Source organism: Eleutherodactylus coqui, chromosome 4 (assembly GCF_035609145.1).
Source record: "Eleutherodactylus coqui strain aEleCoq1 chromosome 4, aEleCoq1.hap1, whole genome shotgun sequence".
Classification (NCBI taxonomy): Eukaryota; Metazoa; Chordata; class Amphibia; order Anura; family Eleutherodactylidae; genus Eleutherodactylus; species Eleutherodactylus coqui.
In genome coordinates, this window is record NC_089840.1 from 166955577 (window position 1) to 166970310 (window position 14734).

General features: G+C 51.5%; 1 protein-coding gene across 1 annotated transcript in view; it reads left to right on the plus strand.

The window, feature by feature from the left end:
* The window catches only part of PLAC9 (placenta associated 9), a 53643-nt gene that overhangs the window by 23950 nt on the left and 14959 nt on the right, over positions 1-14734 (plus strand). Inside the window, exon 2 of the mRNA XM_066598717.1 lies at positions 6379-6470. Within this exon, the coding sequence (XP_066454814.1) occupies positions 6379-6470 (92 nt within the window). The remainder of the gene's footprint in view (positions 1-6378; positions 6471-14734) is intronic.

The following is a 14734-nucleotide window of genomic DNA, read 5'->3' on the forward strand; positions in this document are numbered from 1 at the left end:
ACAATAATAGGCCTGCCTGTCACTGCCTTCAGTTTACTGCGTCTCTGCTGGGGGTAGTAGTTGTTAAATTAATACCCAGCCTTGCGCATAATTGTTGCCTGCTCTGCAGTGCGTTACATACGCGAAGTCAGCCTCCAACAGGGCAATCGAAATACAGTGCATATCACAGGCAGTGGGCTTTTTCCCAAAAAGTTCAAAAAAATACAATATTAGGCCTGCCTGTCACTGCCTTCAGTTTACTGCGTCTCTGCTGGGGGTAGTAGTTGTTGAATTAATACCCAGCCTTGCGCATAATTGTTGCCTGCCTCTGCAGTGCGTTACGTACGCGAAGTCAGCCTCCAAGAGGGCAATCGAAATACAGTGCATATCACAGGCAGTGGGCTTTTTCCCACAAAGTTTAAAAATATACAAAATTTGGCCTGCCTGTCAGTGCCTTCCGTTTACAGCGTCTCTGCTGGGGGTAGTAGTTGGTGAATTAATACCCAGCCTTGCGCATAATTGTTGCCTGCCTCTGCAGTGCGTTACGTAAGCGAAGTCAGCCTCCAACCACAGGCCAATAAGCGGCACATTTAATTACAGCGTTCTGTTTCTGCTAATCTCGTAATACACAATGCTGAGGGATAGGGGTAGGCCTAGAGGACGTGGACGGGGCGAGGACGCGGAGGCCCAAGTCAGGGTGTGGGCACAGGCCGAGCTCCTGGTCCAGGTGTATCGCAGCCGACTGCTGCGGGATTAGGAGAGAGGCAAGTTTCAGGGGTCCCCAGATTCATCTCACAATTAATGGGTCCACGCGGTAGACCTTTATTAGAAAATGAGCAGTGTGAGAAGGTCCTGTCGTGGATGGCAGAAAGTGCATCCAGCAATCTATCGACCACCCAGTCTTCTACGCCGTCCACAGCTGCAACTCTGAATCCTCTGGCTGCTGCTCCTCCTTCCTCCCAGCCTCCTCACTCCATGAAAATGACACATTCTGAGGAGCAGGCAGACTCCCAGGAACTGTTCTCGGGCCCCTGCCCAGATTGGGCAGCAATGGTTCCTCTCCCACCAGAGGAGTTTATCATGACGATGCCCAACCTTTGGAAAGTTCCCGGGGTCCGGGGGATGAGGCTGGGGACTTCCGGCAACTGTCTCAAGAGCTTTCAGTGGGTGAGGAGGACGATGACGATGAGACACAGTTGTCTATCAGTGAGGTAGTAGTAAGGGCAGTAAGTCCGAGGCAGGAGCGCACAGAGGATTCAGAGGAAGAGCAGCTGGACGATGAGGTGACTGACCCCACCTGGTTTGCTAAGCCTACTGAGAACAGGTCTTCAGAGGGGGAGGCAAGCGCACCAGCAGGGCAGGTTGGAAGAGGCAGTGCAGTGGCCAGGGGTAGAGGCAGGTCCAGACCGAATAATCCACCAATTGTTTCCCAAAGCGCCCCCTCGCGCCATGCCACCCTGCAGAGGCCGAGGTGCTCAAAGGTGTGGCAGTTCTTCACTGAGAGTGCAGACGACCGACGAACTGTGGTGTGCAAGGCTTGTCGCGCCAAGATCAGCCGGGGAGCCACCACCAGCATGTGCAGGCATATGATGGCCAAGCACCCCACAAGGTGGGACGAAGGCCGTTCACCGCCTCCGGTTTGCACCACTGCCTCTCCCCCTGTGCCCCAACCTGCCACTGAGATCCAACCCCCCTCTCAGGACACAGGCACGACCATCTCCCGGCCTGCACCCTCACGCTCACCTCCGCTGTCCTCGGCCCCATCCAGCCGTCGCTAGCGCAACTGTTTGAACGCAAGCGCATGTACGCCGCCATGCACCCGCACGCTCAAGCGTTAAACGTGCACATAGCCAAATTGATCAGCCTGGAGATCCTGAAAGTGATCTTCCTAGTGAGGACAGCCATGTGTTGCGTACAGTTACCCTGGCACACATGGCGGACTTCATGTTAGAATGCCTTTCTCGTGACCCTCGCGTTACACGCATTCTGGCCACTACAGATTACTGGGTGTACACACGACCCACGGTATAAGGAGAACCTTTCCACTCTCATACCCGAAGAGGAAAGGGGTTCGAGAGTGATGCTATACCACAGGACCCTGGCGGACAAACTGATGGTAAAATTCCCATCCGACAGCGCTAGTGGCAGAAGGCGCAGTTCCGAGGGCCAGGTAGCAGGGGAGGCGCGGAGATCAGGCAGCATGTACAGCGCAGGCAGGGGAACACTCTCCAAGGCCTTTGCCAGCTTTATAGCTCCCCAGCAAGACTGTGTCACCGCTCCCTAGTCAAGGCTGAGTTGGCGGGAGCACTGTTAAAAGGATGGTGAGGGAGTACGTAACTGATCGCACGACCGTCCTCCGTGACGCCTCTGCTCCCTACAACTACTGGGTGTCGAAGCTGGACACGTGGCCTGAACTCGCGCTGTATGCCCTGGAGGTGCTTGCTTGTCCTGCGGCTAGCGTCTTGTCAGAGAGGGTGTTTAGTGCGGCTGGGGGAATCATCACGGATAAGTGTACCCGCCTGTCAACTGACAGTGCCGACAGGCTTACACTCATAAAGATGAACAAAGCCTGGATTTCCCCAGACTTCTCTTCTCCACCAGCGGACAGCAGCGGTACCTAAACAATACGTAGGCTGCACCCGCGGATGGAAGCATCGTTCTCTATCACCATAAAAAACGGGGACCTTTTAGCTTCATCAATCTGTGTATTATATTCATCCTCCTCCTCCTGCTCCTCCTCCTGAAACCTCACGTAATTACGCCGAACGGGCAATTTTTCTTAGGCCCACAAGGCTCAGTCATATGACTTTTGTAAACAATGTTTCTACGTTTCAATTCTCATTAAAGCGTTGAAACTTGCACCTGAACCAATTTTTATTTTAACTGGGCTGCCTCCAGGCCTCGTTACAAATGAAGCCACATTAACCAAAGCGATTAATGGGTTTCACCTGCCCTCTTGGTTGAGCATGGGCAATTTTTATGAGGTACATTAATACTGTTGGCACACCAATTTTTTGGGGCCCTCGCCTACAGTCTAATCCTAGTAATTTTTATGGGCTTCGCCTGCACTCATGCTACAGTAAGGTGTGTGGGGTTGGCCCACACTTTTGCTACATAAATGTAACTGGGGTCTTGTCTATACTGCAACTACTGAAATGTGAAAGAGACTGTTATCTCCCTAAACTGCTGCAACGGGAATGTTACTGTGGCCTGTCTTGACTGCTACTACTACTGAAATGGAACTAATACTGTGCTCCCCCTATACTGCTGCTTCGGAATTGTTTCTGGGGCCTGTCTTGACTGCTACTACTACTGAAATGGAACTAATACTGTGCTCCCCCCATACTGCTGCTTCGGAATTGTTACTGGGGCCTGTCTTGACTGCTACTATTACTGAAATGGAACTAAGACTGTGCTCCGCCTATACTGCTGCTTCGGAATTGTTACTGGGGCCTGTCTGGACTGCTACTACTACTGAAATGGAACTAATACTGTGCTCCCCCTATAATGCTGCTAGTGATATGTTACTGGGGCCTGTTCCTAATGCTACCGCTGAAATATTACTAATTCTGTGCTCTGCCTATACCGCTGCTAGTGCTATGTCACTGGGGTGTGGAAACGGAGGCTTCCCAAAGACATGATGGTGGCGAGGCCATTTCCCACCAATGCGGTTACTGTTAAGGTGCATATAAGCACGGACACGTGGGGAGGACACGTAGTGCCTCAAAAACATCCCCCTCCTCCAACAATGAAAACATTCTTGCCAAATACCTTTGCATTGGTCCGTCTGGTGGCAGTCCAAGAATTTACCCTTTACCGACACAACAAGAGAGCTCCCCCTGGCCCACTTAACCCTGGCCACCTTCCGAAAACCAACTAAATAAAACCGCGCTACTAGGTCCGCAGTCGCCACCACATTACCACCAACGCGGTTACTGTTAAGGTACATATTACCACTCTGACTGAGGCATGCACTGTGGGCCGAAGCACACCTGTATTGTATGTGACGTTAGCTCTGCTGAGCAGGGCACTGCAATGGGATACATTTATGTACCGCCGATGGGTTCCAGGGAGCCACCCATGCTGTGGGTCCACAGGGACTTCAGATTAGGGATTTGTACCTGCCAGTGTCTATGTATTAAAAACCCCGGTCAGACTGGGGCATGCAGTGTGGGTCAAAGACCACCTGCATTTAATCGGATGTTACCTCAGCTGTGCTGGTCAGTGCAATGGGATATATTTATGTACCGCCGGTGGCTTCCTGGCACCCACCTATGCTGTCGGTCCACACGGAGTTGTAACTGCATGTGTCTACTTATAAAGAACCCCAGTCTGACTGGGGCATGCAGTGTGGGCCGAAGCCCACCTGCATTAAACCTGACGTTACCTCAGCTGTGCTGGGCACTGCAATGGGATTTATATATGTACCGCCAGTGGGGTCCAGGGAGCCACCCATGCTGTTGGTCCACACGGACTTCACAATAGGGAGTTGTACCTGCCTGTGTCTACTTATAAAAAACCCCAGTCTGACTGGGGCATGCAGTGTGGGCCGAAGCCCAGCTGCATTACAGCTGACGTTAGCTTTGCTGTCCAGGGCACTGCAATGGGATATATTTATGTACCGTCGGTGGCTTCCTGGGTCCCACCTATGCTGTCGGTCCACACGGAGTTGTAACTGCATGTGTCTACTTATAAAGAACCCCAGTCTGACTGGGGCATGCAGTGTGGGCCGAAGCCCACCTACATTAAACCTTAAGTTACCTCAGCTGTGCTGGGCACTGCAATAGGATTTGTTTATGTACCGCCGGTGGGTTCCAGGGAGCCACCCATGCTGTCGGTGCACACGGAATTCCCATTGCAGAGTTGTACCTGCCTGTGACTATTTATAAAAACCCCGGTCTGACTGGGGCATGCAGTGTGGGCCGAAGCCCACCTGTATTTAATCTGACGTTAGCTCTACTATCCGGGGCACTGCATTGGGACAAACTACAGGAGCAATACAGCGCTAATGAGACGTGCACAGCTACGCTAGCATTTGAGTCCGCTGTAGGCCCGCGATTGCTGATGGTTTGTGCAGAGGCCTATGTCCTGGGTGCAGTGAAAGTCCGCTTCCTGCCTAGGATTGCTGAAGCTGGGGGCCGAGGCCTATGTCGTGGCCGCGGTGCAAGTCTGCCATGTTTGGCCGGTCAGATCAATTTTTGGTTCATGTCTTGGGTTTCCTAGGACCCACCTATGCTGTTGGTGCAAACTTAGCTCCCATCGCAGTGTTTGACCTGTCTGGCACAAAGACACTGACTGACTTGGGTAGGGGGCAGAGCGCAGACGGCTTTCTTCTTGCAGTGTGGATTGAGCTATGAGACACCTTGACAGAATGAATAGTGTGTGGCACATGGGTTCCCCATTGCTATGCCCACGTGTGCAGCTCCTGATGGAGGTGGCACAGGATTGGATTTCTCATTGCTTCTGTACAGCATTGTGGACTATCGCCCCGCCCCTTTTAAAGAGGGTCGCTGCCTGGCCCTGCCAACCCTCTGCAGTGTGTGCCTGCGGTTCCTCCTCATGGCAGACGCACTTATAAATAGACATGAGGGTGGTGTGGCTATGAGGCCAGCGTGTGGCATGAGGGCAGCTGAAGGCTACGCAGGGACACTTTGGTGTGCGCTGTCGACACTGGGTTGTGCGGGAGGGGGGCGGGGTTGGGCAGCATGTAACCCAGGAGAAGTGGCAGCGGAGTGTCATGCAGGCAGTGATTGTGCTTTGTTGGAGGTAGTGTGGTGCTTAGCTAAGGTATGCCTTGCTAATGAGGGTTTTTCAGAAGTAAAAATTGTTGGGAAGGGGGGGCACTCTTGCCGCTATTGTGGCTGAATAGTGGGACCTGGGAACTTGAGATGCAGCCCAACATGTAGCCCCTCGCCTGCCCTATCCGTTTCTGTGTCGTTCCCATCACTTTCTTGAATTTCCCAGATTTTCTCAAATGAAAACCTTAGCGAGCATCGGCGATATACAAAAATGCTCGTGTCGCCCTTTGACTTCAATGGGGTTCGTTACTCGAAACGAACCCTTGAGCATCGCGAAAAGTTTGACTCGAGTAACGAGCACCCGAGCATTTTGGTGCTCGCTCATCTCTAGAGGAGAGGTTAGACAACTTCCACGGGACCCCCTATAGACGGTTACTGGTGATAATGTAGATGGCTGATCCACACGTTATCAGAAGTGGTCAAGAAGAATTTATTCTGCTTTATGACAAATTGTTTTATACCAACTGGTTTTTGCCTTCCTATAAAAGGTTAAACTGGATGGACTATTTTACAACCCGCTATTAATCTACTGCATCATGGTTGGAGGTTGGTACAACATTGTATTTATATAGATATTTATCCTAATATTCTTTTCCTTAAGCCTCCAGCCCTGCAAGTGCCATCCACCGGGAGAGAGGAGAGTGGTGTAATGAACACCAGAGGGTCCACAAACGTTTGGATGCTATCGAGGAGGTAATGTCTCTTGTCTTCTCTGTGTGCCTATAAGGGGCCTTTCTAACAAACATTACTGTATAAAGGATATTTTTATTGTTATTGTCTGACCTATACTGAGACTACTTGCACAGTGCATTAATGTGGTCTACTTGGCATCAACCGTTCATCTACTGGGCGCCCATATGATCATTGCCCACAACCCCATTACAGAACATTAGAATTTACAATTCATTAGGCCAAGTTTACACTTAGTGACTATGGTGCACATAGCGTCAAAGACATCAGAGTGGCCCATGCCTAGGCATAGACACATTTATCTTCCTTATTCCACCTCATACAATAAGGATACGTTCGCACATTGCAGATGCTGTGAATTTGTTGTGAAATTTCCACAGCAAAACTGCACGAGAGTTACAGTACATTACAGCAGAAAATCCGTTTTTGTTTCCCCCTGCATGTGAACAGGATGTGTGTTAACTAGAGATGAGCGAACGTGCTCGTCCGAGCTTGATACTCGTTCGAGTATTAGCGTGTTCGAGATGCTCGTTACTCGTAACGAGTACCACACGATGTTCGGGTTACTTTCACTTTCCTCTCTGAGACGTTAGCGCGCTTTTCTGGCCAATTGAAAGACAGGGAAGGCATTACAACTTCCCCCTGCGACGTTCAAGCCCTATACCACCCCCCTGCAGTGAGTGGCTGGGGAGATCAGGTGTCACCCGAGTATAAAAATCGGCCCCTCCCGCGGCTCGCCTCAGATGCCTTGTGAGATAGCTGAGGGACAGTGGTATCGTGTTGGAGCTGCTGTAGGGAGAGTGTTAGGAGTTAGTGTAGGCTTCAAGAACCCCAACGGTCCTTCTTAGGGCCACATCTAACAGTGTGCAGTAGTGTGGAGGCTGCTTTTAGCAGTGTTGCACATTTTTTTTTTTTTGGTATATCGGCCGTGCAGAGCATTGCGCCCTGCAGTAATAGTCCAGGGACAGAAGTGTGGAGGCAGGGAGAGCGTTAGGAGTTAGTGTAGGCTTCAAGAACCCCAACGGTCCTTCTTAGGGCCACATCTAACGGTGTGCAGTAGTGTGGAGGCTGCTTTTAGCAGTGTTGCACTTTTTTTTTTTTTTTGGTATATTGGCCGTGCAGAGCATTGCGCCCTGCAGTAATAGTCCAGGGAGAGAATTGTGTAGGCAGGGCCAGAAGACATATATTATAGATTGAATATACGCAGTGGTCCTTTGGAAAAAAATATAGGAAAAAAATCTATTTGGCCTGCCTGTCACTCTGCTCAGTGTTCTGGGTCTGTGTCTGCTGGGGGTAGTAGTTCTCCAAATAAATACGCAGCCAGCTAAGTGTTACAGCAGGCTTGCGCCAAATTATTTCCTGGCTCTGAAATCACCGGTCTGTTGTAGTTAATAACAGTGCAACACTGCAGTTCCGTCACACAGTCTAGGGAGAGAATTGTGTAGGCAGGGCCAGAAGACATATATTATAGATTGAATATACGCAGTGGTCCTTTAGAAAAAAATCTTGAAAAAAAATCTATTTGGCCTGCCTGTCACTCTGCTCAGTGTTCTGGGTCTGTGTCTGCTGGGGGTAGTAGTTCTCCAAATAAATACGCAGCCAGCTAAGTGTTACAGCAGGCTTGCACCAAATTATTTCCTGGCTCTGAAATCACCGGTCTGTTGCAGTTAATAACAGTGCAACACTGCAGTTCCGTCACACAGTCCAGGGCCAGAAGACATATATTATAGATTGAATATACGCAGTGGTCCTTTGGAAAAAAATATAGGAAAAAAATCTATTTGGCCTGCCTGTCACTCTGCTCAGTGTTCTGAGTCTGTGTCTGCTGGGTGTAGTAGTTCTACAGATAAATACGCAGCCAGCTAAGTGTTACAGCAGGCTTGCACCAAATTATTTCCTGGCTCTGAAATCACCGGTCTGTTGCAGTTAATAACAGTGCAACACTGCAGTTCCGTCACACAGTCCAGGGCCAGAAGACATATATTATAGATTGAATATACGCAGTGGTCCTTTGAAAAAAAAATATAGGAAAAAAATCTATTTGGCCTGCCTGTCACTCTGCTCAGTGTTCTGGGTCTGTGTCTGCTGGGTGTAGTAGTTCTACAGATAAATACGCAGCCAGCTAAGTGTTACAGCAGGCTTGCGCCAAATTATTTCCTGGCTCTGAAATCACCGGTCTGTTGCAGTTAATAACAGTGCAACACTGCAGTTCCATCACACAGTCCAGGGCCAGAAGACATATATTATAGATTGAATATACGCAGTGGTCCTTTGGAAAAAAATATAGGAAAAAAATCTATTTGGCCTGCCTGTCACTCTGCTCAGTGTTCTGTGTCTGTGTCTGCTCGGTGTAGTAGTTCTACAGATAAATACGCAGCCAGCTAAGTGTTACAGCAGGCTTGCGCCAAATTATTTCCTGGCTCTGAAATCACCGGTCTGTTGCAGTTAATAACAGTGCAACACTGCAGTTCCGTCACACAGTCCAGGGCCAGAAGACATATATTATAGATTGAATATACGCAGTGGTCCTTTGGAAAAAAGATATAGGAAAAAAATCTATTTGGCCTGCCTGTCACTCTGCTCAGTGTTCTGGGTCTGTGTCTGCTGGGTGTAGTAGTTCTACAGATAAATACGCAGCCAGCTAAGTGTTACAGTAGGCTTGCGGCAAATTATTTCCTGGCGTTCCGTAAGCGAACTCAGCCTCCAACCACAGGCCAATAAGCGGCACATTTAATTACAGTGTTGTGTTTCTGCATTCCTGGTAATACAGCATGCTGAGGGGTAGGGGTAGGCCTAGAGGACGTGGGCACGGCCGAGGACGCGGAGGCCCTAGTCCGGGTGTGGGCACAGGCCGAGCTCCTGATCCAGGTGTATCGCAGCCGACTGCTGCGGGATTAGGAGAGAGGCACGTTTCTGGCATCCCCACATTCATAGCACATTTAATGGGTCCACGTGGTAGACCTTTATTAGAAAATGAGCAGTGTGAGCAGGTCCTGTCGTGGATGGCAGAAAGTGCTTCCAGCAACCTATCGTCCACCCAGAGTTCTGCGCCGTCCACTGCTGCAACTCAGAATCCTCTGGCTGCTGCTCCTCCTTCCTCCCAGCCTCCTTACTCCATGAAAATGACACATTCTGAGGAGCGGGCAGACTCCCAGGAACTGTTCTCGAGCCCCTGCTCAGATTGGGCAGCAGTGGTTCCTCTCCCACCAGAGGAGTTTATCGTGACTGATGCCCAACCATTGCAAAGTTCCCGGGGTCCGGGGTATGAGGCTGGGGACTTCCGGCAACTGTCTCAAGACCTTTCAGTGGGTGAGGAGGCCGATGACGATGAGACACAGTTGTCTATCAGTGAGGTAGTAGTAAGGGCATTAAGTCCGAGGGAGGAGCGCACCGAGGATTCTGAGGAAGAGCAGCAGGACAATGAGGTGACTGACCCCACCTGGTTTGCTACGCCTACTGAGGACAGGTCTTCAGAGGGGGAGGCAAGGGCAGCAGCAGGGCAGGTTGGAAGAGGCAGTGCGGTGGCCAGGGATAGAGGCAGGTCCAGACCGAATAATCCACCAACTGTTTCCCAAAGCGCCCCCTCGCGCCATGCCACCCTGCAGAGGCCGAGGTGCTCAAAGGTCTGGCAGTTTTTCACTGAGAGTGCAGACGACCGACGAACAGTGGAGTGCAACCTTTGTCGCGCCAAGATCAGCCGGGGAGCCACCACCACCAGCCTCACCACCACCAGTATGCGCAGACATATGATGGCCAAGCACCCCACAAGGTGGGATGAAGGCCATTCACCGCCGCCTCTCCCCCTGTGCCCCAACCTGCCACTGAGATCTAACCCCGCTCTGAGGACACAGGCACTACCGTCTCCTGGCCTGCACCCACACCCTCACCTCCGCTGTCCTCGGCCCCATCCAGCAATGTCTGTCAGCGCAGCGTCCAGCCATCGCTAGCGCAAGTGTTGGAGCACAAGCGCAAGTACGACGCCACGCACCCGCACGCTCAAGCGTTAAACGTGCACGTAGCCAAATTTATCAGCCTGGAGATGCTGCCGTATAGGGTTGTGGAAACGGAGTCCTTCAAAAGTATGATGGCGGCGGCGGCCCCGCGCTACTCAGTTCCCAGTCGCCACTACTTTTCCCGATGTGCCGTCCCAGCCCTGCACAACCACGTCTCCCGCAACATTGTACGCGCCCTCACCAACGCGGTTACTGGTAAGGTCCACTTAACAACGGACACGTGGACAAGCACAGGTGGGCAGGGCCACTATATCTCCCTGACGGCACATTGGGTGAATTTAGTGGAGGCTGGGACAGAGTCAGAGCCTGGGACCGCTCACGTCCTACCCACCCCCAGAATTGCGGGCCCCAGCTCGGTGGTGGTATCTGCAGCGGTGTATGCTTCCTCCACTAAAGCATCTTCCTCCTCCTCCTCCTCCAACGCAACCTCTGTCTCGCAATCAAGATGTGTCAGCAGCAGCAGCACGTCGCCAGCAGTCGGTGTCGCGCGTCGTGGCAGCACAGCGGTGGGCAAGCGTCAGCAGGCCGTGCTGAAACTACTCAGCTTAGGAGATAAGAGGCACACGGCCCACGAACTGCTGCAGGGTCTGACAGAGCAGACCGACCGCTGGCTTGCGCCGCTGAGCCTCCAACCGGGCATGGTCGTGTGTGACAACGGCCGTAACCTGGTGGCGGCTCGGCAGCTCGGCAGCCTCACGCACGTGCCATGCCTGGCCCACGTCTTTAATTTGGTGGTTCAGCGCTTTCTGAAAAGCTACCCACGCTTGTCAGACCTGCTCGTAAAGGTGCGCCGGCTCTGCGCACATTTCCGCAACTCCAAGACGGACGCTGCCACCCTGCGGACCCTGCAACATCGGTTTAATCTGCCAGTGCACCGACTGCTGTGCGACGTGCCCACACGGTGGAACTCTACGCTCCACATGTTGGCCAGGCTCTATGAGCAGCGTAGAGCTATAGTGAAATACCAACTCCAACATGGGCGGCGCAGTGGGAGTCAGCCTCCTCAATTATTTTCAGAAGAGTGGGCCTGGTTGGCAGACATCTGCCAGGTCCTTCGAAACTTTGAGGAGTCTACCCAGGTGGTGAGCGGCGATGCTGCAATCATTAGCGTCACCATTCCTCTGCTATGCCTCTTGAGAAGTTCCCTGCAAAGCATAAAGGCAGACGCTTTGCACTCGGAAACAGAGCCGGGGGAAGACAGTATGTCGCTGGATAGTCAGAGCACCCTCCTGTCTATATCTCAGCGCGGTGAGGAGGAGGAGGAGGAGGAGGAGGAAGATGAGGAGGAGGGGGAAGACACAGCTTGGCCCACTGGTGAGGGTACACATGCTGCTGGCCTGTCATCCTTTCAGCGTGTATGGCCTGAGGAGGAGGAGGAGGAGGAGGAGGAGGAGGATCCTGAAAGTGATCTTCCTAGTGAGGACAGCCATGTGTTACAGGTACCCAGGCACACATGGCTGACTTCATGTTAGGATGCCTTTCTCGTGACCCTCGTGTTACACGCATTCTGGCCACTACGGATTACTGGGTGTACACACTGCTCGACCCACGGTATAAGGAGAAACTTTCCACTCTCATACCCGAAGAGGAAAGGGGTTCGAGAGTGTTGCTATACCACAGGACCCTGGCGGACAAACTGATGGTAAAATTCCCATACGACAGCGCTAGTGGCCGAAGGCGCAGTTCCGAGGGCCAGGTAGCAGGGGAGGCGCGGAGATCAGGCTGCATGTACAGCACAGGCAGGCCAACACTCTTTAAGGCCCTTGACAGCTTTATGGCTCCCCAGCAAGACTGTGTCACCGCTCCCCAGTCACGGCTCAGTCGGCGGGAGCACTGTAAAAGGATGGTGAGGGAGTACGTAGCCGATCGCACGACCGTCCTCCGTGACGCCTCTGCCCCCTACAACTACTGGGTGTCGAAGCTGGACACGTGGCCTGAACTCGCGCTGTATGCCCTGGAGGTGCTTGCTTGTCCTGCGGCTAGCGCCTTGTCAGAGAGGGTGTTTAGTGCGGCTGGGGGAATCATCACAGATAAGCGTACGCGCCTGTCAACCGACAGTGCCGAGAGGCTAACACTCATCAAGATGAACAAAGCCTGGATTTCCCCAGACTTCCCTTCTCCACCAGCGGACAGCTGCGATACCTAAGCAATAGGTAGGCTGCACCCGCGGATGGAAGCATCGTTCTGTATCCCCATCAAAAACAGGGACCTTTTCGCTTCATCAATCTGTGTATAATATTCCTCCTCCTCCTCTTGCTCCTCCTCCTGAAACCTCACATAATCACGCCGAACGGGCAATTTTTCTTAGGCCCACAAGGCTCAGTCATATAATTTTTCTAAACAATTTTTATACGTTTCAATGCTCATTAAAGCGTTGAAACTTTCACCTCCACCAATTTTTATTTTAACTGGGCTGCCTCCTGGCCTCGTTACCAATTAAGCCACATTAACCAAAGCGATTAATGGGTTTCACCTGCCCTCTTGGTTGGCCATGGCCAATTTTTGTGATGTACATTAGTACTGTTGATACAGCAATTTTTGTGGGCCCTCGCCTACAGTGTAATCAAATGAATTTTTAGCCCACCTGCATTACAGCTGACGTTACATCCGCTGTGTTGGCCAATGCAATGGGATATTTTTAAGTACCGCCGGTGGGTTCCAGGGAGCCACCCATGCTGTGGGTCCACAGGGAGTTGTAAATGCATCTGTTTCCACTTCTAAAGAACCCCAGTCTGACTGGGGCATGCAGTGTGGGCCGAAGCCCACCTGCATTAAACATGACATTACTACCTCAGCTGTGTTGGGCACTGCAATGGGATATTTTTATGTACCGCCGGTGGGTTCCAGGGAGCCACCCATGCTGTGGGTGCACACGGAATTCCCATTGCGGAGTTGTACCTGCCTGTGACTATATATTAAAAAACCGCGGTCTGACTGGGGCGTGCAGACACCTTGACAGAATGAATAGTGTGTGGCACATAGGTTCCCCATTGCTATGCCCACGGGTGCAGCTCCAGATGGATGTGGCACAGCATTAGATTTCTCATTGCTTCTGTACAGCATTGTGGGCTATCGCCCCGCCCCTTTTAAAGAGGGTCGCTGCCTAGCCGTGCTAAACCTCTGCAGTGTGTGCCTGCTTTTCCTGTGGCAGACGCACTTATAAATAGACATGAGGGTGGCGTGGCATGAGGGCAGCTGAAGGCTGGGCAGGGACAGTTTGGTGTGCGCTGTGGACACTGGGTCGTGAGGGGGGGGGGGGGGGGATTTGGCAGCATGTAACCCAGGAGAAGTGGCAGCGGAGTGTCATGCAGGCAGTGATTGTGCTTTGTTGGAGGTAGTGTGGTGATTAGCTAAGGTATGCATTGCTAATGAGGGCTTTTCAGATGTTAAAGTTGTTGGGGGGGGGGGGGGGCACTCTTGCCGCTATTGTGGCTTAATAGTGGGACCTGGGAACTTGAGATTCAGCCCAACATGTAGCCCCTCGCCTGCCCTATCCGTTTCTGTGTCGTTCCCATCACTTTCTTGAATTGCCCCGATTTTCACAAATGAAAACCTTAGCGAGCATCGGCGATATACAAAAATGCTCGAGTCGCCCATTGACTTCAATGGGGTCGTTACTCGAAACGAACCCTCGAGCATCGCGAAAAATTCGTCTCGAGTAACGAGCACCCGAGCATTTTGGTGCTCGCTCATCTCTAGTGTTAACCCATTCACTTTAATCTATATATATAAAATTGAATGTATGCGTGTATGTCTGTCTGTCTGTCTGTCTGTGTGTTTGTCCTTTATGCGCTACTACACCATTCATCCGATCGCCATGAAACTTTGGGAAGTTGTTGAGTACACTCCTGGGAAGATTATAGGCATAGTACAACTATCCTACGATAAATGGCGCGCGTGCCTGCGTGCGTCGTCGACAGTTACGTCCCCCCCCCCACGTAGATCGTTTGATTTCCATCACTGCCACTAATTCTCTCACTTCCCAATGTCGTAGAAACATGAAATTTGGCACGAGCATTGATTATGTCATACATAGGAAAAGCTAATGGGTCCCAACTCGATTATTCAATTGTAAGCGCCAAAGAATTAGCGTCCAAATTTTACGTACGGAATCTAATTTTCTCGCTTCCCAATGTCATAGAAACGTGAAATTTAGCACGGGCATTGAATATGTCATGAATAGGAAACGCTAATCGGTCCCAACTCGATTATTCAATTCTATGCGCCAAAGAATGTGTCCAAATTTTACGTACG